Source organism: Lycorma delicatula, chromosome 8, assembly GCF_047948215.1.
Source record: "Lycorma delicatula isolate Av1 chromosome 8, ASM4794821v1, whole genome shotgun sequence".
NCBI lineage: Eukaryota > Metazoa > Arthropoda > Insecta > Hemiptera > Fulgoridae > Lycorma > Lycorma delicatula.
This window is the reverse complement of record NC_134462.1, coordinates 6362137-6388057: the sequence shown is the minus strand read 5'-3', so window position 1 is coordinate 6388057 and position 25921 is coordinate 6362137. Positions and strand designations below refer to the sequence as shown.

The following is a 25921-nucleotide window of genomic DNA, read 5'->3' as shown; positions in this document are numbered from 1 at the left end:
ATTTATAAAGATTGTGAGAGAAAGGGTTGTGACACAATTTCAAAACCAATTCCTGCAAGGCAGTGGAGTGTTGCAACAAGATTTAGCACCATACTATTCTGCCAAAAAAATAGAAAATGTTTTCAAAGAATGAAACATTAAAGTGTTCTTGTGGCCAAGCAATCCCACACAACACTAATGAAAATCTTTAGGCAATAGTAAAAAAACGACTCTGAAAGCAAAAACTGACCTAATTAATCAGTAATGTTATGGTTTCATGAAGAAATCAAGTAAATGTTTGGTATACTTGTTGCATGGATGCTAAATCGTGTATGTTAAGTGATTAAGAATAAAGAAAAACATATTAATTAGATATTCACAAAATGTACAGCTATGATTTTGTATCAATATAAAGTTAATTTCTTATTAAAAAAACATCTGCTTTCGGATTAATTTGCTTGCTTAAAATAGATGAATATATTTAACATTTAAGATTATTTTACTTTTAAAGTCCAATCATTCTGATTTAACTTTTCTTTGTGTTTTACAGGCATAAAAATTTATCAACATTTAAGTAACTTGGGTGTAAGAAACTTCATTTATTATTCTCCTTAGGGAAACAAAATTTAAAATGAAATGTTTCATAAAAAAAGTTAGTGAAATTGCATTTTGTTTTTTATAACAAGAGCAATGAACTTTATCTCATGATTTTTTTATTTACAAAAGTACTAATAATAATAATAATACCTATTCTTTGCTTTCATACTTACCTATTCTCTTATAAGATCGATTATAATAAATTCACACACAAATCTATCAACTAAAAAAATAGAGGGTGTAAATAATACAAACCTCTTCAGGATTAGAAAACCACACTATTGTAATCCTTTCTCTTATGGACAAGGAAACATTAGAAACATGTATGAAATGTTTCGTGAATGAACTTAAAGTAATTGGTAAAAAATAAGAATATTTATTAGGGTATGTGAAACTGTCAATATAAAGTATATGATGACAGTTTACAGAAAGAAAAAAAAGGTTAAAAGTTTAAATTGTTTTTAAAGTTTAATGAATTTATCTTTATGATTTAGTGGCATTTTTGATATTCCAGCCAGAAGTTAAGAATTATTTTTTGAATATAATGAAATTTTCATTGAGTTTTACAGATAATTTAATGAAAATTATTTGGGTTTTAAAACATCACAAGCATCGTGTTATTAAAAAGTTGTAGCAGTTACTTAAATACTACAAAAATAAGAAAAGATTGAATATATCTTTAAAAGTTCTAAGATTAAATTAAACTTTTCTTAACTTAATTCAGAATTAAAATATTGATGCAGATTTGAAATTATATTCATGTTTACTTTCTTTAAGAAAACTCTGAAGGTATTTAGTTAACATGTTATACTTAAGTTGAATCAGTAATTTCAATATAAAAGACTAATTGAATAACTTAAAATATTATGGTGATAGATATTTTGAAAAAATATTGCTATAATTTCAAATATGAAACTTTACTTCTTTATATAATTTTTGATTCACATGTATTATCCATTTTGTGAAAGATAAATTTGATTACATCATTCCACAAAGTCAGATTATTTTCCAGAAGTAAACTGGCATTAATCGATTAGCTTCATTATTGTAGTTATAATTATTGTAATAAAAAACTTTTAGATTGCGTTTGGCAATTGTTTCTCTCTAAGCATATCAATTGGACATGACAGATAGCTTCTGTGTGTTGTGTTGGTCAAGTGGCAGTGAATGTTATTTTAAAACAATTTAAAGAAACCGGTTGGTTAATTTTCACCTCAAAGGAAAGGAAAATGTTGCAGTGAAGGAAAACCTCCTCCAAAACAGGATCGATCATAAGTGAGTAAAAGTAAACTTGATCCAAAATTATCTGCCTGGACTTAAATTGGTAATTATGACATTGTTAGATGCCTAATTCTTGCAGCAGGATGGAAAGCTCATCAGGCTGCTGAAAAGTAGCATTTATCTCCAGTAATGTGCAAAAAACTGCTCTTGTGTGCTAAAGAATACTGGACAATGCTGTGACAAATTTTTATGTACAGGAGCAGTGGGTTCTGTACATTAAAAGCATTAGATGAAAATACATCACTTGCTAAAATCCAACAAACAACCTCAGGAAAATGTTTCAGGTTTGTACATTACTTCCAGTAGGTGGTGTATTGAAAAGTAATGAATTTTGTTCAGTCTCATATAGACCTTATTTATGATAGAGAAATTACAACAGATATTTATCATAGAGACAGATCAACAGATATTTATGATAGAGAAATTACAAATTATCAACAGCTGTTATAATATATATTTTTCTTTATAAATACTATTAAGTATTACACTGTCTAAAAATATAAAACAAATCGGTTCTTAAAAAGATGTTAAAAGTAAATGTATTTAAAATGTCAGTTCTGTTGTAAAATGTAAGTTAAAACTGTAAATCTAAATATAACACTAATAGTATAAACATCTTAACAAATAAAATTTATCTAAATCTATTGTAAAAATATAATTAATCACAGTAACGAGGTATTTATTAAAAATATTATTGAACCAGCGGCATGTTCTTTTAATTCTGGTAAGTGCAATAAAAGACATATATGAACACTTTTTTTTGGTCGTCCAGGCCGAATATGTGAAGACATAACTTAAGACCAATTTATGTTTACAAATCTTTCAACATATCAATTATGGCTCTATAAACGAGTTTTGCGGTTGCCTATTATCCAATGAAATGCAGCCTACAACTTATTTCTTAATTATCAAGTAATTTTATTTAATTATCATTGTTAACTTAGACTATTAATTTATAATAATGAGCAGAGAACAATTAAGACAAAGGATCAATTAAATCCTTTATAACAAGAATCTGTACTTGTTATAGATATGTTATAACAAGATAAATATATTATGTACTGATAAATATGTTCCTCAACATCATATTGATATTCATCTTTTACAAATTAAATTAAGAAACAAGAGTTGCTGCAAGGCAAATATGATGCCATTCAAATGCAACTTGAAATTTATGATATTTGTGCAGGTCGTGTACAGGTTGCAGACGATTTATGCAGTTTTGAATGTAAATTACAATGTGTAATAGATAATTTTAAGCAATCTACCATCGATCAAGAAGGTAGTTAGAGCAACTAAGCAAACTGACCTATAAAAGATTAATTTACAATTTTACAGAGGTAATGTTCTTGACTGGCAACATTATTATTGTTTTAGTAATTTAGTATATAATAGAAATTATTTAAGTAACTTCTTTATTTACATACCTCCTTGAAGGATGAAGCATTAGCTATCATTAAAAATTTAGGTGTTTCTCATAATGCAGATTGTATTTTACAACTAAATTCCATTAACTGAATCATTGGATAACTTATCCAAATTATTCATCAAAGTTAATCTTTCATATTTCAGTGCTCTTGAAGCAATGAATAATCCAATCAATACATATGAATTTATTATTGTTCGGTTAACATCAAAGTTAGAGTTTGTATTCTAACTTTGATGTTTACAAATATTTACATTTCTCCTTCCAGATTACGAAGGAGAAATGTTCACCTCAATTTCATAGAATTCCTTGAATTTAGAAGGTAGATGCTTGAAAATATTAATGCAAATAAGTCAAACCAGCAGCAAGACATATTTCCAAGGGACAGCGATACAACATTGGAACTAAATCCTGTACTAAACATTTTAATATAAATGCTGATAAACAATACAAGTAAAATAATTTTATTTATTCAAAATTATATTATAATCAATGTGTAATTTGTATTTTAATCATTATTTACATTGTTGCAAGAAATAGTTTTTCTGTTGATGAACGGAAGGAATTTTTGTAACATCATAATTGTTGTTTCAATTGTTTAGTTAAGGGTCATTGTTATTCAACATATACGTGCGATTTGTTCTCAAATACATAACACACTTCTTAAAAATAATATTAATTCAAAATTATGATTATAAATGTGACAATAATAATTGTACCTCGTTTAAATTGGTCAAATAAAACCATAATTTTATCTATTACATTATGTATTACCAATGATGCACATGGTAGTACTCAAACATCTCTGGTTTTACTAGATTCTGGCAGTCGAGCAAATTTTTGTACTTATGAATTCGCATGAAGATTAGAACTTCAATTTATGAAAAATGATATTCCTATCTTAGGAAAACACTTCCTCGTTCTGAATGTAGTGTTGAATTGACACTGCATTCTTTATATATGAATTTTTCACTCCAATTGCAGTGTGCTGTTTTAACACCAGATAGTCTACTGACATGTACATTTGATAATATCGTATTTTAATTTGCCTCATAATTTGTATTTTAGATCCTGAATTTAATATCAAATAAAATTGATGTCCTTATTGGAGCACAATTTTACTAAAATTTTATTAACATACAAAATTTATTTGAAACTTAAAATATCCTGTTCTCCAAGAAACCAAATTACAATATATTCTTGCTTGCTATTAAAAATGATTTCTATATAGATGATCTCATTACCGGTTCAGATAACCTAAATGGAGTTATTCTATTAAAGAATGATATCTCCAAATTATTACAACAGGATGGTTTTTCACTTCACATGTGGTATTCTAACAATTGCAGTACTTGTATGTCTAGTCGTAATTCATCCATACCATCTAATCAAGAACACAACATATGTACTTGTAAGAGTTCTATGGAACAAAAAATCCGATAGACTAAATTTCCAAATCACTCATTCTAACAATTTGAACATTTATACTAAAAGGAATACTCTTTCCATCGCAGCAGTTGTCTGTGATCCTCTAGGACTCATTGGCCTTATTATTATATTCATACACCATACACCATTCACCATATTAAATCTAAACCATCTGAATATAATTTTAGTACTTTTAACTACTAAGGAGTTAGATCACGTACTCTTTACTTTTTCATATGTCAATCACAATCCTTGTATTTCAGTGAGATAAAGAATGAGGTCATTGATAAGCAAAGTAAGCTTAGTTCACTAGATCCATGTTTGGATTATTTACGTCTAATCTAATTGTCAACTCTAAACACTTAAGAATCTTACACTGCGACAGAGATACTGGATAATATTGCAAAAAGAATCATTTCGTCAATCATTCATGTGTTTAATTTCCTTTAGATGTGATGCAAAACTCAATCCCAACAGCTTTGTCAATTACCGCTTGGTAGAATGATTCCTTCCTGAACATTCTCTTGTGCAGTGGCCCAATTATAATTCATCATGGCAGGCAGAGATCTAAAACATTGAGTAAGGCTTGTATAGCGCTTTTTATATGTTTAGCAGCCACTAAGGCTATTCATTTAGTTAGTTACTGATTTGACTCATTTTAGTTACTCATTTTTCCACCTTCAAAAGATTAATTTCACTAGATATACCTACAAATATATTTTCTGACTAAACTTTCATTGTTAAAACAGAATGTTTAAACAAATATTCAAACCTTTTTTACATCACAAGGAATTAGCTGTTCATTTATTCCTCCATCTTCACATTGTAGTGGTTTGTGGGAAAGTGCAGTCAAAAGTGTCAAATATCATAAATCTTAGAGGAATTTTATACAGTTGATACAGATTGAGGTTTGTCTTAATTCTTGCCCAATTTTTGCTATTTCCACTGATCATAGAGACACTGGCTCTCTAGGACACCAGGTTGAACGGTACATTTTCTTATTGGATGTAAAGTAAATTAGTACTTAAAAAGATGTCAGTTTTCAAGATGTTTATCACAGATTTATCAAGATTGTGAGAGAAAGGGTTGTGACAATTTCATAACCAATTCCTGCAAGGCAACGGAGTGTTGCAACAAGATTTTGTACCATACCATACTGCCAAAAAAGTAGAAAATGTTTTCAAAGAATGAAACATTAAAGTACTCTTGTGGCCAAGCAATCCCACACAACCCAAATGAAAATCTTTAGGCAGTAGTAAAAAAACTACTTGGAATGCAAAAACTGCAAATATTGTTATGGTTTCATGATGAAGAAATCAAAATATGTTTAGTTTAATCGTGTATGTTAAGTGATTAAGATAATTAATATGTGAATAACTAATTAATATGTTTTTCTTTATTCTTAAAGTGTACAGGTATGATTTTATATCAACATAAATTAATTTTTTATTAAATATTTGTATTCGGATTAATTTGCTTGCTTAAAATAAATATTTAGCATTTAATAGTATTTTATTTTTAACGTCTAATCATTCTAATTTAACTTTGTGTTTTACAGGCATGAAAATTTTTCAATATTTAAGCAACTTGGATGTAAGAAACTTTATTGTCCTGAGTGAAACAAAATTTAAATTGAGGTGAAAAATGAAGTGTTCCATTAAATAAAATAAGGTTAGTGAAATTGCATTTTGCTTTTTATAACAAGACAGTACATTATAATTTTTAGTGGTATCAATAAAATTTCATTAGTACTAATTACAAAATTATTAAAGTACTAATAATAATAATACCTAAATAATACCTATTCTTTGGTTTCATACTTATCTATTCTTATATAATTGATTAAAATAAATTCACCCTCAAATCTATGAATTTAAAAGAGGGCATAAATAATACAAACCTCTTCAGTATTAGAAAACCAGAATATTGTAATCCTTTCTGTTATGGACAGGGAAAGATTAGAAACAAGTATGAAATTATTTCACTGAAAAACACAAAACGTAATTAAAGAAAAAGCATTGTTATTTGTAATTTTGTGTTTTTTGTCAAGTGGCAATAGAAATGAATATTATTTTAAATTTGTTAGACAAGCCAGACATTTTATAAATAGTGGAATTATAGTAATGTATTTCTAAACAGTACCACTTTTGATCATTTTTGGTTACTACTGGTGTTGTTCTCCCAGATAACAGGGTTAAGATGACTTGTCTCCACAATTGAGTATGTTAAGACTTTACAGTTTGTAGCAAAAATGCCGATGCTTTTTATGGAATCGTCATTCATCCCGATTGGGGGTTGAATTACCGTACTGTGTATCCTTTACAAAGGTGTGGTGTCAGTGAGGCAATTATGCTATATGCTACACCTGTCTGGGCTCACCGCTTGGCTTTTAGGTGCTATGCAGACATTTTGCTACGAACCCAGCAACTACTCTTTCTGGCTGTTATAAGCAGTTACAGAACAGTCTCGCGGGAGGCAATCTGTGTTATAGCCAAAGTCAAACCCAAGATATCTTGGCTAATGAGTGTAAGGAACACTGCATTTCCAAGGTAAATAACCTATTAACATCAGAATGAAAGTAGGAGATGGAAGACTGGAGCCTTGTCTTAGCAGGTCAGGTGGGATGAATCCCGCACAGGTTGCTACACGCATAGGGTATATTTCCTATAGTGTCTGTTGTAGGTACGATTAGATGGGTTTCCCCCAGTCAGTATATCGACGAGTTTGGCTAGGTATCATTTGGTGGATTCGAGTCAATGCCTGGATTTTGGGACTGATGATACAGTGGAGCATGCCCTGTTTGTCTGTCTCTATACGAGGTCGAACATTCATGAGTTGTTAGGGAACTTGAGAGAATGCATTCCTTTCTGGATCTCCATAATAACTGGATGATCTGCAAGGAGTATTCTGTAGTGGCTGGTTTTCTTCGAGCCATTTTCTTTGTTTTTTTTTTAGTATGGTTTTTTTTTAAAGAGGTGGAAGAGAACCCCATTTATGAGTGCCTGAGCAGTGTCGAGCTCACTAACAGGTTTTGCAAGATGTTATTAAATATGTATGTGTTCCTGCACACTACAGACTAAATCACCCCTGGCTACCCACCCTTCTTGATACAGCTGGTGCATTACTCATGGAAGGAGGAAATACACCCTCACAGACATTCAAACACCATAGTCAACAGATCCGGTTGGTTTTGTAGGTCTGCAGAGGGAGTTCAGTTGAGGTATTTGATGACGGCAGGATCCTAGGTGGCTAGGGTTCCGGCCTAGGCTTTTGATTGGTTGGAGATAGGCGTATTGGCATCATGCCACGGTTATATTGGTATTGTTTGATTTGGGGATTTTACATCGGTGGCATCCTAACTGAGGCCTGGCTGTAATCTGTGAGATGTAATCAGAGGGTCTAAAGACGACATCCAGTAAAGCCCCTCAGGGCTTGGAACAGAGGGTGTGGTGTGGCGACTGGTGACGTTACCGTTCTTCCCCCTACAGGGTTGGGATGCCCAGATAACAAACACTATTATTGAATTTTTTTTTTTGTTGAAAGTTGATTTAAGGAATTCTAATACATCACATTCATCAATTTATTCCAGAGTTTGAATCAATCGTGGAGTAAAATGTAAGTTGACATTAGGATCGAAATGCAGGAATGAGGAGGTATAAGTCCGCTCACATAAAAGAAAAGAGTATTTATTATAACTGAGATAGTCGTAATATGATGAGTTAGGGATTGTGATGGTTTTCTAGTAAATTCTATTAAGAATTTCTATCCCAGTATAGCTACTATCACAGCTCCTTTTAAGGAAAACAGGTGCTGAAATATTTTGTGATTGACATGGTAGTTTCCCTTTTGAGGAAGTTCCAGGTCAGTAAGTTACTTTTTTGAGTAAGTTTGGGAGATTTAGTAGTAATTAATTTATCAATGCAACAGCAAGAATTGTTAATGATTTAAACAATTACAAGACAGTTATTTATTAATTACTAGCAATACATAAAAATTAATATGTTCGATGCGGTGCAGTCATCTGTATATTCAGTTCATTATTTTAAAAATATTCTAAATGTTTTGTATATTCTTATAAAAATTTTAAATTAAAAATAATTTATTTATTAATTAATAATAATTTAATTATTTATTTTAATTTTATTTTTAATTTCAGTACTGAAGAAACATATTATGAAAGCAAGTTTTCTGAAGCTAAATATGACAATTGAATCTCAAATTTAAAAAAAATCATAAAATTTATGTAAAGAAATGTATATTCCAATTAAAACAATTTCATCACATAAAATATTAATTTATTGTGTGTTTTACATTTAATATACTTTTGTTGTTTGGAAACTTGATTCAGTAGTTATAATAAGGATTCTAAAGTACAGAAGCAATAAAATATGGAAACATGATATTAATATTAATATAATTTTACTCTTTTTTTATTATATAAGTAGAAGTTCCTTCCAACAATTCGAAAATATTCCACTTGCTATATTACATTAAATGGTAGCTGCTTACAGCAGCTACTGTGAATAAGTAGCAACTTATTCACCTTCACCTTTGGTTATACCAATGTTTGTTATATACATTTATGTTACACATATGTTAATCTACATCAGAGAGGACATCCGTGCATAACGCCTCTGTAATATATTTGTTCTGAATATATTTATTCAATAATGTGAAAGCTTTTTCACGCTACAAAAAAAAAACTGCATCAGTATAATTATTGATTTTTTTTTTTTTTTTTTTTTAGTCTCATCCCACAGTTTTAAATTAGTAAGGATTTTATATATCGGATCATTTTATCTGGTATAGATTTGAGCTCATTCTCTGCAGCATCTCACACTAGAAATTGATCTTCTTTTAAAAGTATTTTCATTTGCTTTCAAAACACTGGTAATGTATGACTGAATATCATGCAGAGTTTTTTTTTTGTACATTCTATGCTCAGTGTTTTTTAATTAGACACTGTATCAGTGTCGTGAAGAACCATGCAGGTATACAGTTGAACAGTGATCTTTACTGAGGTGTATAGTTTTTGATATGTTAATAAATGACTTCAGCAGCTACAATGCTTGATAATACTTGTTCGCCGGTATGTTGATAGGGATGTTATGCGACGTCAAGTAAACAGCTGACACTCGACAATGTTGAGTCTGACATCCAATTACATAGCTATTGTCTAATGCTCACATATACAAAAATTAACACAATCTTCTATTAGTCATATTGGGTTTTACATTTAGTATCTGGTTTGGAGTACCAAAAACGGTTAGCAACTTCCCTTGAATCATTCAAGGATTGCAATTTTTAATGGTGTTTGATGTCTAAATAATTGAATTGTAAACAAACAATTAAAAAATTATTACACTTTCACAAAAATGTAAAAACTTGAGAAAATATGTTGTCTGATGATAGCCGTTGAAAATGTTTAAATTACAAATGTACACTTATAGTTGAGGTTGAATTTAATTTGAATATAAAACGCATCAAGATTGTAATAATTGAACGTGTTAAAGAATTGCTACGAGTGAATAATTTAATAATGTGTGTGTTGCTGTAATGAGTGGAGAAAGCCAACTGATCTATAAGAAAACTCTTTTAATTACTATACCTTAACAAGACATTATTCTAATTTGTAATATGGCTAAGTTAAAAAGCACCTTATAAGTTATAAGTGTGCATCCTTGCCTTACACCTTGTGTTGTTTCAGATATTTCTAAATTTTCAGTTTGTATTCTCACTTTTCCAGTTATCAATTGTACAGATTTTTTATTTTAGCTTATTTCCGCTAATGAATGTCTGTTTTCTTAATTTCCATTGTTACATTAAGTTTCAGCGGTTTAAATAATTTTGTATTTGAAACTGGAAGTTTTTGATAAAATATTGTGGTAAATCATAATTTTATTTAAGCGGCTACATAAATTGCTAACTGTTATAGAGGAGTCGCATCTACTAGATCTCAACAGTAAACCCCATTTTTAATTACTCTTAAGTTGAGTTTCTACATGGTGGAGTAAATTAATGCCCTCTTCTATTACTTCTTTTTGTCATTTTGTTTATCTGTGGTCATACAAATATCCTATTTCTTATAAAATGTGTTGACTAAAAAATTTTTTTTATTTTTTTTGAAGAAATATTTCATTGGAAGCATTTTTCAATTTTTTTTAATAATTATTTGTTTTTTGCAACTTTTTTAGTTCAAAAATATTTCTTTGTAGAGTCGGGAAATTTCACTTTTATGGAGAGAAATTTTCCTTTGTTTGTTTCAAGTGTAAACTCTGTAAAGAGGTTTGTAAAGATTTATAAAGACAGACATTTGAAATAACTTTTACCTTTAAATCTAAAAATACAGTTAGTTTGCGTACATGTAATGTAAAGTGTAACAGGCATACTGAAAAATTAAAATAAATTTATTTGTTATTCTCATAAAAAATTTTAGGATAATTGAGTCTCAAATAAAAAATAAAATGATGATCAGGTACATCAAGTTCTTTTTTTTTTTGCTAGATTCTTATAAATTCTATATAATAAGAAATCTTTTCAGTTAGTGTGAGTAAGAAAAGAATAAAAGTTAAAAAAAAATTTCAAGGAGACTTGAACTTAAGAACTCTAGATTATAAGACTCAAATATTTGCCACAAAACTGCTGTCACTGCTGTGATTGTAGGTATGCAAATAAATTGTTATAATCACTCAAACAATTTTAAATTGAGTTTTCTTGGAAAAGGCTCCAGATTGGATTGGAGGCTGTCATTTTAAGTTTAAAGTAGAGATCCCTTCCCCTCTGCAAAAGGGCATCAGTAAACAATATTTTAAGCTGACCGCATGTCCTATGAGTTGAATATACTGCTGCAGATCAGTGCATATCAATATTATTGATATGCACTTAGCTGATATCAATATTTGTTCACAATTAAGATGTGTAATGAAGGATCTTCTTTTTTTATACCTCTTCTATCTCAGAGCTGTTATAAGAAGAAGTACTGGATAAATAATATAGAGCGACAAATTAATTAACTTTTTTTTGTTGCAATACAATACATAATATACTTTTCCTCGATTTTATTTGAGAATAATAAATAAGAATTTCACTTTGGCTAGTGTCTGCCTCTGTTATTTTTCTATCAAGTTTATGATTTGTAATCGTGAAAAAAAAGTTTCATATGGTGACTGCGTGAAACTAACTTACTCGTGTGTGAGTTTAATGATATTCTATGAACTAAAATAATTGGAGGCTGTACAGTCAATTTTTTATCTTTTTTTTATGAGACCAAATTGCTGTTCATCAAGTAAAAAAAAAATGTTGGCTGCTTTACAGAATTGATGATAATGATAATAATAATAAAATGGCATGAAATGGGCGCTGTAAAATAGGTAAGTTAGATTCTCTAAAGATAACAAAAATTCGTTTTTATTTTTGGGTAACTAAATTTTTATAACGGTTTGATTAATTTGAAGAAATCGACTATTATAATTTGCAGATCTTTAATAATATTTAGTAATTTATTGATTTAGTAATATTTATCTTGTTAAAGCCTTTTGAAATGGATTTGACATTCCGATTTAAGCTCTAACTAGTTATAGTAATTCTTTACGGAATTACCCGATCATGTTTGTGTTAGTAATGTTTTACTTAAGCTGTATTTGTAGCGGTAATTACTATTAGTTGACTGAAATGCACTAATATGTTTGCTATTTCTCAAAAATTGACTAATTCTTTTAATGCAATTAGTACTAGCATAAGTAATATGTTACACATTTGTGTCCTTTCGTGCCTGTTTATACTTCATCCGCTCAGAACTTATATTCAAGCAGTAGTTACTACTACTACCAGAGTCTAAGGGTTCATTGTCAAATGCAAATTCCATTTGCATTAAATTCTTTCCATCTATAGATTCAGGTGAACTAGAAATAGTCAAAAACTAATAGCTGATTTTTTTATTAAACTACACTATATATCATTGCTTATCCGTTGAATCTAGAAATCATTTTAATTAAAATACCCTTTATAGAGATTTATTTATCATTTTGTTGTTAATAAATAAAATAATTTCCTCCCCGATTTCTAATCGTTCCAAGATTTTTTAGTCATAATCATCTCTGTAGTAAATGCTGTATGAGGAATATAAAAAATACTACAACAGTCTATAAGTTTAGTTGTGAATCTGATGTGACTTCTTAACAGTGAGATTATACTAATTGGTCGAATTTGTATTTTTTACATTTTTTTAATATTTTACATTACATTATTTTAGTATTTTAGAACTTTTTAATTTTTTCAGTCTGAATTAATGTATTAGTTTTTGAAGAGGTAATAAGAAAATATAATTATTACACATTAATCTATTTTATAAACCGGTTAATTTTTTTTTTAAGGTAAATTCGATTCAAGAGGTATTGCAGAAGGTGTTGTTAGTCAAAAACTTGGAGCAGTTTCAGAATTGAGGTTAACCGTACATTCTGAAAGTGATATTGGGCCATTCTTAGTGAAGTAAGTTTTATTTTTTGTATATTAAAACTTTTGCTAAACTTTATTTTAGATCTATAATTGTTGTATGAATTTTGGCCAGTTAAGCTGCATTGAGAAATAATTAGTCAAAAAATGACCGTCATTACTGTTTTTTTTTTCTGAACTATAAAATCTGTACATTGATAAATAACCCTGTAATTATATTAAATTCAATTATTACTAACCTAAAATTGAAAAATCTCAAGAACCACTCAAGCTACTTTTGAAGTAAAAGTAGATTTAATTTATGATGAACTTAGAAACTTTTACTTAAATCCTATATTATTCCTGTTGTTTTATGAAGAATGTTTGAATATTGTTTATTGTAGCAAATGCATTAAAGGAAATAGTTTAATAGATATATTAAAGGAAACAAGCATAACTTATTGTGCCATACTTATTCATTTATGCAACATGGCCTGCAGACTGACAAACATGAATACATCTTTAGAAGCATAATTATCAATTATTAACATAGTTTTTTTTGTGATTGAAGGTATCATATTGAATGTTATAAAATAGAGTATAAAAGATTTAAGAAATTAGGGGAAATTTTAATTAATTGTTAGAAACGGGTAAAAATAGAATACCCTTAGATTCCCTGTTGCTCATGCTGACTATCCTGGCAAAATCTGTAATTTTGTCTCTAAAAGATTTAAAAGTAAATAATCAAATTTGATGTTCTTTAGAATTCATTAAAACCGATTTGCTAATTTACGGATCAAAAACAGTTATAGTAATACAAAAGAAATTTATGGAGAAAAAACAAGAGAATATGTTTTTAGGCGCTTATTTAGTTAGTAGAATATGTATGGTTGAAGTATCCGTGTAATATTACGCACGATTCATAATTTCTTTTTATTTATCACCTAACTGAAGCAAGAACCTTGCATACTTTTTTTCTGAAACGTTCAGTAAAATATATCTACAAGGGTCACTCAAATATAAACCGGAATTTGTTTACATATCTTTATTGATATTAAATAAAATTGCAAATAGACTACTTTATTTTTCTATATAGTTTCCTTCAACAGAAATACATTTTCTCCATCAGATAGGTAGCTTCATGATCCCCTCATCAAAAAAACAAGATGGCTGCCCCGGCAACAAATTGCACACATAATGCTTGACTCATTATTGAATTTTTCCCTCCTAAAGCTTCTTTTAGGAAACCACTTGTGGAAATTACACGTGACATTTGGACTCTACAGTGGATGTTCAGGAGGTGTCTAATGAATTTTAGCGATTTATCACGAGTCTGAGCTGCTGTATACAGCTGTGTATTAACAAAGATAGCCTGTTGTCAAAGACGTAACCGATTAGGTTATAATTAAAAATGTGTTAAACTTTCACTCTGCAAAAGAAATGGAAAGTAATAATGAAGAAGATAACATAACTAAGGATTGGTTCTGGATGCGTTAAATAAGTTCATAAAATCGCTGTAATCACTAAACATTGCAAAAATAACAAATCTTTATATTTTTTGTAATGACTAATTTAAAGAAAAAGAGTAGAAAGTCGATGGTCATTCAAACATTACTCAAAATGGGCTTCAAACAATGTAATTCAAGCATTAACTTAGTAAAATTAATTCATTTATTGTATTTGTCAATATATAATTCAAGCATTATATATTATCAACTTCAAGTTCTGTTGCATCATCAGTACTGATGGCAAATAAAAAAAATGTTATGGAATCCACATTAAATAATAAACAAAAATGTATTGTTTATTGTAAGCATTGTGAAAGAAATATAGCGTTTTAACCTACTTTTTTTTATTATTATTTTCATTTATCAAAATTTTTTTGTTAAATTACGTTCATAATAAATAAACTGTGTTTGTATTTAGGATAATTTTTCTTAATACTAACTTTATTACTAGATGCAGTCTAGTAATCCAGTGTTGCTGAAATCCTGACTGTGCCAGATTATTGGACTTCTAAAAAAATTTAAGTGCAAAGTCATAATGATGATGATATTCAATCATCAAAAACTGTCCAGGTTATTTTTATTTTAAATATTTCAGATAATTTTATAAATTTAATTCAGTCTTAACAGTCTTATCGACTAAAACTTAGGTTACACTTAAAGTAAAGTTGCGGGATGATATTAAGGTTGTGGTATGTTAATTCCTTATGATAATAATTTTTAATTAGTAAGACAAAAGTTGCACCTACTTTTTAAATAACTGATCGTTTAAAAATACAAATGATCCATCAAGAAATCTTATTTTATTAAGGATTTAATTTCCAACAACTCCAAAAATTCTTAGTTATTTTAAGAACTCAGGAGTATATTAAGTGAGTATCTTGAGTGATAATTAACATTTTTATTTTCAGATTTTTATAAAGGGTCAAGAAGCTAGATGACACCTGCTTTCACGGCTTCCAAGCCATTCTACATATTGACCGTGGTGCCATATATTTTGGAGCTGGTATACTATTTAAAAAAAATTCTATTAAATAAAATTCAAAACATAGTCTGTAAGTTAACATCGGCTTTTATGTTTATTTTATTTATTTTCTTACTTTTTAGTTTCATAATTACAGTAATGGTAATATTCACAAATTAATGATAAGTTATAATAAGTACAGATTTTTATATTAAATTATTTTGCGCTTCTTATTTTCTATACCGTAAAAATAATGTAAATTAAGCATACGTTATGATATATTTATGTAAAATATGTGTCCATGTTACGTCCATAATATTATGTAAAGCTTTGCCAATCTGAGGACCTTCTAGCCTACTTTGTACAACTTGCACTGTTTAAATTTTAAGTGCAGAAAACCAAGCATTTTCACAGGTTGTAGTTGTTAGTTGTATTTGCTAGAATTCAACACAATCATATTAACTAATTTTATTTCAAAAATATATATTTACTTTTCTCCCTCCCTCTTTATACTCACAATGAAGGTACTTCCATCTCATTCCAGTATTCCATTGACAACTCGAGAGTAAAGCAGATTGTAGTTATCAAAAACTGATGATGGTAACTGTATAATGTAAAAAGAAAACTAAACATTATAGTCATTAGCTGCTTATCTTTGAGTGAATATTAATAGGTAGTCAATCTGAACAGTGAAGCAATAAAATGTGAAGTGAACCCTGCACTTACTCCTTCCTGCTGACAACAAAGGTTTTTTGTAAGATGACCTAATATAACAGATATCACATCCATATATTGGTAAGAGAATCTCTGCCTTTTCTTGTTCTCAGGGGACTTATTAGATTTGTAGTGAAGATGCAAGATGTATAGTACAGTTCATTCGTACTGTGAGTTTAATACTATTTATTTTTTATTGCAGGTTGTACTTGCTGAAATTTATTCAAGAGAATATCCAAATATATTTTGTGCTTCAATGCATCCTGGTTGGGTAGATACAGATGGCATGAAAGAATCGATGCCAGAATTTTATAATCAAATGAAAGATAGGTTTAGAACACCTAAACAAGGTGCTGATACTGTTGTGTGGCTGGCTTTAGCTGAACGACCTATTAATAATACCAGTGGCCTTTTTTATCAAGGTACTAATTTTTTTTTTATTGTACTTAATATTGGTTATATTAAAACCTTTATAATTTTACAGATTTTTATTTTTTTTACAATTATAATCCTTTACAATTATTTTTGTTTTAGTGTAATGTAATTATTTTCATCTATCGCACTTGCATCTTACATTTCATCTGTTCAGTATTTAAATTTTATAATTGTATGTATAATCATTCATAAGGTATAAAGCAAAATAAATTTTAAATGGTGTAAAAAAAAATAGTGTAAAAACATTTTATTGAATGTAAAATGCAATAAAATTGTTCATGCATTTTACCTTGTTTTATTGCTAACATGATATTTCTGTCATTGTAACTTTGAATACTTATAACTTGATAATCAAGTCATTAACAGAAAAACAGGTTTCACCATTGTTACTCTTGTCAAATTTTAAATCACAATCATATGTTATATGTTCACCTTACTATTTAAATAAATTAAGTTATATTCAATATGGCAGACAAATTTTTCGCAAATTTGTGAGAAATTCTTAAATTATTCTCAAATTTGCAAGAAACTTTTTAATTTTTTGTAAATTTTTTAGAAATTCTTTAAAATTCTCAACTTTGCGAGAAACTCTTTAATTTTTCTTAAATTTGTGGAATTTAAAGCCCACCATAATGCAGGTTTTTTTTTTTTAACTATGTAGAACCCCATTTCTCTATCCCTCCAAATACCTCTCAGATATGCAATATAAAGCTAGTATAAAATAATTATAGTGCTTTTAATGGGACTATAACTGCAACAAAATGTTAAGGTTCAAAGTACAAAAATATTAATATGGATGCGTAAAAATACTATTTTACAACTGTTCCGCTTTAATTTACAATGCAAATGTATTATTTAAGGGATTAAATAAATCTGAGTGAAAAGTTATAAAAATTTCTGTATTGCCAGTTGCTTTTGTAATTTTCAATTCAACACTAAAATTCAGTTCTGCATTTGAATTAGATTTATAATAAGTTGCCAGTTGCTAACGTGAACAAAGATAACATTCTCATTAGTGAATCCTTGAAAAAAAGTCGTCACATTTTTGTAAATAATACCCATTGGTTTAAAACTATGCTATAAATTGGATTTTGACGTAAAAATAAAAAAATAAAAATTAACAATATTTCAGATCTTTTATGTTAAAATTTCATTTAATGATTTCTTTTAATAAATTTGTTGCGTAAATACATTTATATTAGATTGAAATTTTTTAATTTTTTTTTACAGATAGAACAGCTATACCAACACATTTGCCAATGTCTTTTACAAAAGCTTCGCTTTTAGAAGAGGAATCGTTTATTAAACAGCTGGATCATCTGATGGAGAGAAAAACAAAACGTTAAATCATTTTTAATATGTTTACACACTTGTACAAAGAAATTTTTCAGAAATTTCATTTATCTTTTATTATTTATTTGTATTATGCTGGACTTTCTTTTTAATTTGCAACGAATCTTAGATACATTTAATGTTTATTAAATACACAGGAGCACAATAATTTTTATGTATTTATAGTAATTATAACAATCAAGGTTAGACATGAGTAGTAGACTTCATTGTATAGCAGCAACTGTTTGCTGTCATTTCTTTTAATTGCAATTCCTTTATTCATGTTTCCTAAGGCTCATGTCTTACCTCACCTGCTAAGTTATTTTTAGGTACTGTAATATTGTTTATTAATAATATTTGTTAGCGTTTAATAAAATTATATTTTATTACTAATAAATCACATAGATTATATTTGTACACTCTTTTATATAGATGTAATAATGCAGATGTATAATAATTTTTGGCTTGTTACATGTGCTTTTTGCATGATTTTGTTATCTGTTATTTATCTGTTGCTGAGTGCTACTAGTGAATGTAAGCATATCGTTTGTTTTTGTTTTTTAAATCCGCTTTATTCATAAATTAATATTTACTGGTTTTTTTTTCTGATAAAATTTAATGTTTGTCTGGGGCATATAAAATTCTGACTGGTAAGACCTGTTTTAACAGACTGAGAACAGTTTACCTATCAGACTCATACCATATTTCCATTTTTAATTTTAATTTGCCCTGAAATTAATTGTAGAAATCATTATAAATTACTTGTAAAAACAATCTCTATATTCACTTTTTTCCCAGTAGTGCAATATCACTGTTCATAACTTCTTTAAGAGATATTAAATACTAGAAATTTTGGTTGCCTGTTAAAAAAATTACAGTTGCATCAGACATATGTAGAACATTTTGTACAAACCTTTAAGTTGTAATCTTTTGAGGTGTATTTCAAAATATTTCAAAAGAAAGGGATTGTAGGTCATTAAAAAATAAACACAGCAAGGGAGTAAAGTATATTACCTTTTACATGCAATGCATATGTGAATTTCACACAATTCACAGTGATTTGAAAGCATTATGATCTTTTGTGTTGAGAAATTGAATCACACTAGGGATTTCACAACCAGCAGGATTGTTTATTTTTGCAGCCATAATTAATCACAGATAACAATAAGGCAAACAACAACAGATTGCTGACAAGTAGCTTCAATTCCTAATGAAACAGTTAAAGCTACTGCATATGCATCATATGATTCATTATTGCAATAATTTTTTATTGGCAATCTGTCGTTATTTTAATAAAAAATTATTAAAGACTTTACGATGCTTAAATAACAGAAAAAACAATACTTTTATGTGTAATGTATTGTGATTCCTACATGTTTGTTTAAAATAAATTAAAATTTTCAAAAGTAAAATTACATAAATTTCACATTATACATATTTTAAATCCAAGTGTTTATTACATAACTTTTTTAATAGTTTAGTACAAAGTATATCTGTTAAGATTAATTCTGTTTAAATTACTATTATGTGAGTGTCAGTAAGCAAGTCACAAATGACTGTTAAAAACTTATTCAGCAAAATAGTTACTTGAAAATAATTTTGTAAATTAAAGTAAATTCCATGAAGATTGATAATAATTATGACTAGTTGTTTAGAGGAGGGTTGCTGTTTCAGCCATGATTGAACTTCTTATTCAACATCTTCATTACATTAACTGTTAGCCACCCAGATGTCGTTTTAATGAGTAAAATATCATAGTGATAGTGCAATCAAATTTTTACTGCTGTTGATCATTTTCTTTCAATATTTAAACATTTTTATTACACTAAGTGGTGCATACTTCCTTAAAACAGGAAGTAATGGTTACATATAAAAAATTTGTGAATTAACAGAAATTTTGATTTACTAATATTTTCATTGCGTATAAATTTTGATAGGTTCATTGTCTCTTTCACATACACATATAAATAATGTTGATCAAAGTTAGTCACCATGTATTTCCTGTGATATTACTTTTCAAAGATTTCCTTTTTGCTGTATGCCCTACGTTTATTAGACCTTATTAATTTTATATTTTCCATTAATTATTATATCAGTATTTTTGCCACTTTAGAATAATTTTTAATTTTAAAAAACGTTTGTTTTGAAAATAAAATTTTATATTTTATTAACATAATTAATCCTTTTTAAATATGTGATAGCGGAAGAAAAATTTTAGAATAAATTTTCTCTGCATTATTATAATTTACTCAACAAGCATGATCATTTATAACCATTCTTGTGTAATATTTTTATCCATGAAATAAAATTATTATAATGTCCTTTAAATGGTAAAGTTGTGAAATTACTTTTTGTGAAACCTATGTCTTTACAGTGTTATTCCAACTATTACAATTGTAAAAAGTATGTATGTTTCATCAGATTGATATCACTGTAATTTACAATTATTTTTTCTTGTGTTTGGTTTTATAATTAACTAACAGCATCTATTTTACGTTAAATTGTATATAATTTATTATTTATTACACTAATGAGTAATAAATTGTATTAATATTGAAAATAGCAATTATCATTTTGTTTAGAAATCTGGCTTTAAGAAATCTGTGCTTGTGTATGTTGTAGTTTTGGAAAGATTAATAAAATTCTTTATTTCATGATTTATGTGATTAAAAGGAAATCATAGTAGCGTATGCATTACATGTTTTAAAAAATACTTAAATGTGGTTGCCGTTTCAGTTTCACTGAACTGTTTCATCTGAAACTGAAACAGCTTTCGTTAGTAGGAATAAATAAAAAATGTTACGAATAATTTGAAATATAAACTTATTAATGTGCCAAATGTAAGGTTACTTCTATTTCTGGCAGATAATTTACTTACTTCTACTGTCACCGTAGAAAGAGGTCCTACTGTTTCCTAATATTGTTATTCATGTAAATCACCTGCATTACTACAGGTGTTAGTAAGAGTTGCTTTTAAAGTAATATTGTTCAATCACTACCATTATCCAAGTTTATATGATGCTTATGAGTGGTTGAGTGTTTTATATTTCAATGGGTTTGGAATGCTGATATGCAACATCAGTTTTTGAAGTTACTTGTTATTTAGGTCAGGTCACCTACAACCATTATAATTATGAAACGCAGCTTATGTGTTTGTTTCTAATAAAAATGTATAACCTTCCATTTGTCAAATACATGTTGAGTTATACCAATACACAAATTTAAAATAATGTACAGAACAATAATCTCTCCTCAGTAAGAGAATAAGCTGCAACTCTTACAAACTGATGCAGCTTATTCCAAGAATGTTTCAAGAAGTAACTTCTTGGAAACTGGAGGTAATAAAGTAAGGTTAATTGCCTGTATCAGTGTTCAATTAATCCAGTAGTTTCTGTACATCACTGAAATTTAGAATGATAGACAGTTTGGCATACTATTGGCATTTTATAATACCTAATGTTAGCAATCTGTAAATTAATTTAAAATACAAAAAAGAAATAGGTTAATTCTTATTTTCCTAAGATAAAAAAATGAATAATGATAATAAAAATTAATAATAAATATTATATTTTATGCAATTTTTTATTTCATTACTACCAATTTATTACAATCTTTTGGAAATTTTACACATTTTTAGGTAAATGAGTTGTTCAGTCCATCTAATCTGTTATTCAATTTATAAATCATTGTTTATAAAACTAGTGATAATTACCAAATTTGATAAATGTTTAAATCAACTATGATGCAATTTCTCTCTGCCAGTTTAATTGTTTGTTAAAAATATACATTACCTACATCAAGCGAGTATATAAATATAGATATCAAGGGACGTGGATTAACACAAACAAGGATAATATTGAAAAAATAAAGGCAAGGATAATACAATACATTTATATGTTTTCATATTCATTTTTTATATATATTCTCCTCTATGGAAACGACATATCTACCCTTAATAATCCAAAGACTGTAAGCCTTTGAGATTTGGTTACCCAGAAATGTTACAAATAGCCTAGACAGACACGGTCATGAATGAAGAGGTCTTGCATATAATGTCAACAAAAAGATAATTAATAACTATTATAAAAATACCCAAATTTGAATATTGTGATATATGATTAGAGGATAACATTATAGACTTCTGAGAGTGATTATGCAAGGAAAGATCAACAAAAAGCAAGGAATCAGAAGACAAAGAATATTCTGGTTGTGCAACTTTATAAAATGGTTTAATTGCACATCAAATCAGTTATTAAGAGTTATTGCTATGAATAAGATACAAATAATGGCAGCCAACCTTTGTTCAAGGATGGCACAATAAAAGGAAGAACTGTTTATTTATTATACATACCAGTTTAATCGTAATTATACGCTTACGTAAATAATTTATGTAATTTGGAGCTTCTTTAATTACATATGTAATTTTTTTATAGTAAGAATGTACTGTTTACTGCTGTAATTGGAAATGTTTATCTGTAATGTTATAACTGGATATATTTTAATTTCAAGGTAATGGTGTTTACAATAGTCTAAACCTCCAATTTTGATGAAACATATATTAAGTCAAACTAGAATAATAAAATTGACAATAGTCACTGCAAAAGCATTATGCCTTTGGACATTGCATAATAATAGTAATTTTAGATTGTAGTATCATAATTTTCATGAAATGTAAAATATTTGTTTTAATTTAATGAAACAAGTGAGTTAGTCATTGCAAAAACATTATGTATAAGATAGATCCTTCAGAAGTTGCAACTTCCTACAGTAGTTGTGTTTGTGATGCTCACCCTATTGGATATGTCATGCTCACACCACATTAAAACACTCTTTGCAAGATTTGCTCCAAAGTAGTCACAACTTCTGCAAGATGCATTTTGGGTGTAATGCCTTAGAGACAACTATTATTTTATTCCAATATTAAATAATAAGTTTAATACAATCAAAAGTGAGACCAGTACAAGATAAATAGGTACAAGGGTAGACCAGTACAAGGGTTATAGGTAAAATTCTAAAGTTTATATTGAGTGCAATGAATTTTTAATAACTAATGAAACATTTATTATTTCATTTGAATCTGTTATACAGGGTTGATAATTTTTTACCAGTTTTTATTTACTCTACTAATTGTAATAAATAATAGTAAATTAATAAAAATTATCACCTTGCATTATAGTGCACAAGCATATTGCCAGGTTAATTGTCTCCAATAACGTGATTCTTTGTCAATGGATTTTTACAAATGAGAAGTCATTTTGTTAAAAATAAAGTGCTTAATAAATTTTGTAAACATAAAAATTTGATCAAACAAATAAAATTACAAAGTTATTGAAGATTAAAAAATTAAGATGGCCACCATTTTTAAATTTTTGAAGGTAACATTATCAAAATTTTTTATTTAACAAATAAAAAGGTTTTGGAATTAATAAATTTAATTAAAGTAGGTTTCCCCATTCCTGAGAAATAGTTTTTTTTGTTGAAAAGCACAAAATGGCATCCAGAACAAAAACAAAGTAAATTAGGACTTATGTCGATATGCGTTTCTTAGCTCATTTTGATGTCCTGAATTAGTTCCTGAAATTCAGCTAATACGACCTGGAACACTCTGTATATTTAAAGTTCTATCAAATCAGAGATATAATTAATTTCTAATAACACGACACAAAAAAAAAATTTGCAACCGAGATAAAAGTAGGTGAATTATGCTGAATGTGAAAAAGTAGAATGTATTTTTATGCTGAATCTTAAAATGAAATCAGTTTTTCTTCATCACCATAAGATTTTTAGTTATGAGCCTTTAAAATATTAAGAAACCTTTTAAATAATAGAATACAAAAATAATAATAATTACAACTAAAATTCCTACCATTTTAAACATTTACATTTATCTTACTTAATTTATTTTTTTATTATTTTCCTTTTGTGTTCAGTGAAGTTTTCTCTTTTTATCATTCAGCAGTAGATTCGTCCCATCTGCTTTGTTCCACCTGCAATATATCTTGGTGGAACCTTTCTTCTTGTTTGTTGCTGATGTCACCCGAGTTTAAAGGGAAAAAATGCAAATGAGAATGTAAAAAATGGATTTTCAATGACTCCGCAGCCTAAATCTCTGTAGTTCACTAAGAGTTCATTTTATAAGCTGATCATGGTGTTTGTTTCCAAGAAAACCAGCAATGACATCTTTGAGCAACTTAACATGGTGCTAGTTATTTAGGATTCAGTTTGCTGTCGGATACATTTTCACAAATTTATTTTCTTATTTATGGCCCAATGAATATTCCCTCTTTTAATTTGTCCTCACTTAATTGTGAAAAAACCTCAGCGAAATTTTTAACATCATCTTCATATTTATGTAACAAAAATTCTTCATCGGGCCTAGTTTTACATGTAGAGGTGGTAAAATAATACGATCTGCTTCAACAAGGGGAATATTGACAACATTTTCCTTTCCTGGGGTAAACTGATTTCTTTTTTATCAGTCTTTAACTCCACAGTGCTTATCTGTAGCCCAAGTATCTCACAAACACAAGAAACATATTATTTTGTAAAGCCACTCTGGAGACCGAGAAAAAGCCCTATCACTTTCAGGTCAGTAATGATTCGCCATGAGTGTTCATCATACTTAATAGGTTTTAAAATTGTTTACATACTTTCATATGTTTCTTTCATTCCTACAGCATATACTACTGGTCTAGAAGAAAACTTATTTGAGTTATACAACACTGTCTTTAAGCTCCTTTTTGATGAATATAATTAAACACCAATTGTGAAAAACATATTCAATGTCCAGTAAAGACATTAGCCTCTTAACATCATGGCAGGAACAAATTAAGCCATCTCTTCTAAAGTATTTCAGTAAATGTTCATTTCGATTTCTATATACAGTACTGAAATTTTAATATCCTTGTTTGATAAATTCAATTCTTTAAGATATGAACTTCGGAGTTCTGCATGTTATTTCAACAAATACAAGTCACAAATTAGGTCACTCAGTTCTGCTGTATGATGAGGTGAGGTTCAATGTCTGATTTTACTGGAATGTAATATCTATTGAAGTTGAGAATTCATCAGTTGAGGCTTCTGTGGAATCAGAAATTTCTTTCCAAGAACTTGGAGTAATCGGAATCAGTAAATCAAAACCATGAAGTACTGGTCTCATAGCTGAACTAAAATTTGGGTATGCAATACTGCTTTTATTGTTTGAACTGAAAAATTTGTTCAAAAATGAAGCAAAAATAGCAGTCATCATAATGGTTAATAGGCTCTCACCAAAACACAGGTTCGCCAAAAGGCAAATGCTCTTTTTTTCCTTTTAACCACTGGGTTAGTTTAACGAAGCTACATGTGGAACCCAGGATTTATCTTGGTCTCCCAAGGGACAGTTAAAGTAATGTTTGTAAGCAGATTTTGTACTGGTTTTCGTTGACTTCTCATGGTGAATTCTCTGCGAGCGTAACAAAAAATATTTGGAAAACGTTTACAAGGCCAATTTTTGTTCATTGTAAAATTCAAAATGTTTTAATGAAGTAAACTGAAATATTACAGAAACTCTTAATTATGAAAATAATTAAGTTTTAATTTATAAATACTTAATTACTTAAAATACATGATAAAAGTTGTTTCACCATGAAGTGCAATAAAACAACACACACACACAACTTAACAAATCTTGATGTTCAATGAAATAATACCAAAAGTTGTTGTCATAAAAATTTTTCACTAAGTTTACAGCATCACTTATGAAACAATCTTTATAATATGTGTATGATAAAACCACTACCACAACTAAAGTAACAAGTCATACCAAGAGCCGAACTTGTACCGAAGAAA

General features: G+C 28.4%; 1 protein-coding gene across 4 annotated transcripts; it reads left to right on the top strand.

Annotated features, from left to right (window-relative positions):
- The first annotated feature begins 528 nt into the window (after positions 1-528).
- On the top strand, positions 529-21657 carry LOC142328669 (dehydrogenase/reductase SDR family member 12-like). 4 transcript variants are annotated; one of them, XM_075372576.1, is made up of 6 exons: positions 529-564; positions 6270-6382; positions 13084-13198; positions 15558-15652; positions 16527-16746; positions 17990-21657. In XM_075372576.1, exons 4-6 carry the CDS (start codon positions 15584-15586, stop codon positions 18103-18105), a joined length of 405 nt encoding a protein of 134 aa, XP_075228691.1. In that variant the 5' UTR covers positions 529-564; positions 6270-6382; positions 13084-13198; positions 15558-15583; the 3' UTR covers positions 18106-21657. The 4 variants fall into 4 exon arrangements, with proteins under 4 accessions (XP_075228691.1, XP_075228690.1, XP_075228692.1 ...); XM_075372575.1 differs by having other exon boundaries at positions 529-631; XM_075372577.1 differs by lacking the exon at positions 529-564 and adding an exon at positions 2051-2141.
- Positions 21658-25921: the final 4264 nt, after the last annotated feature.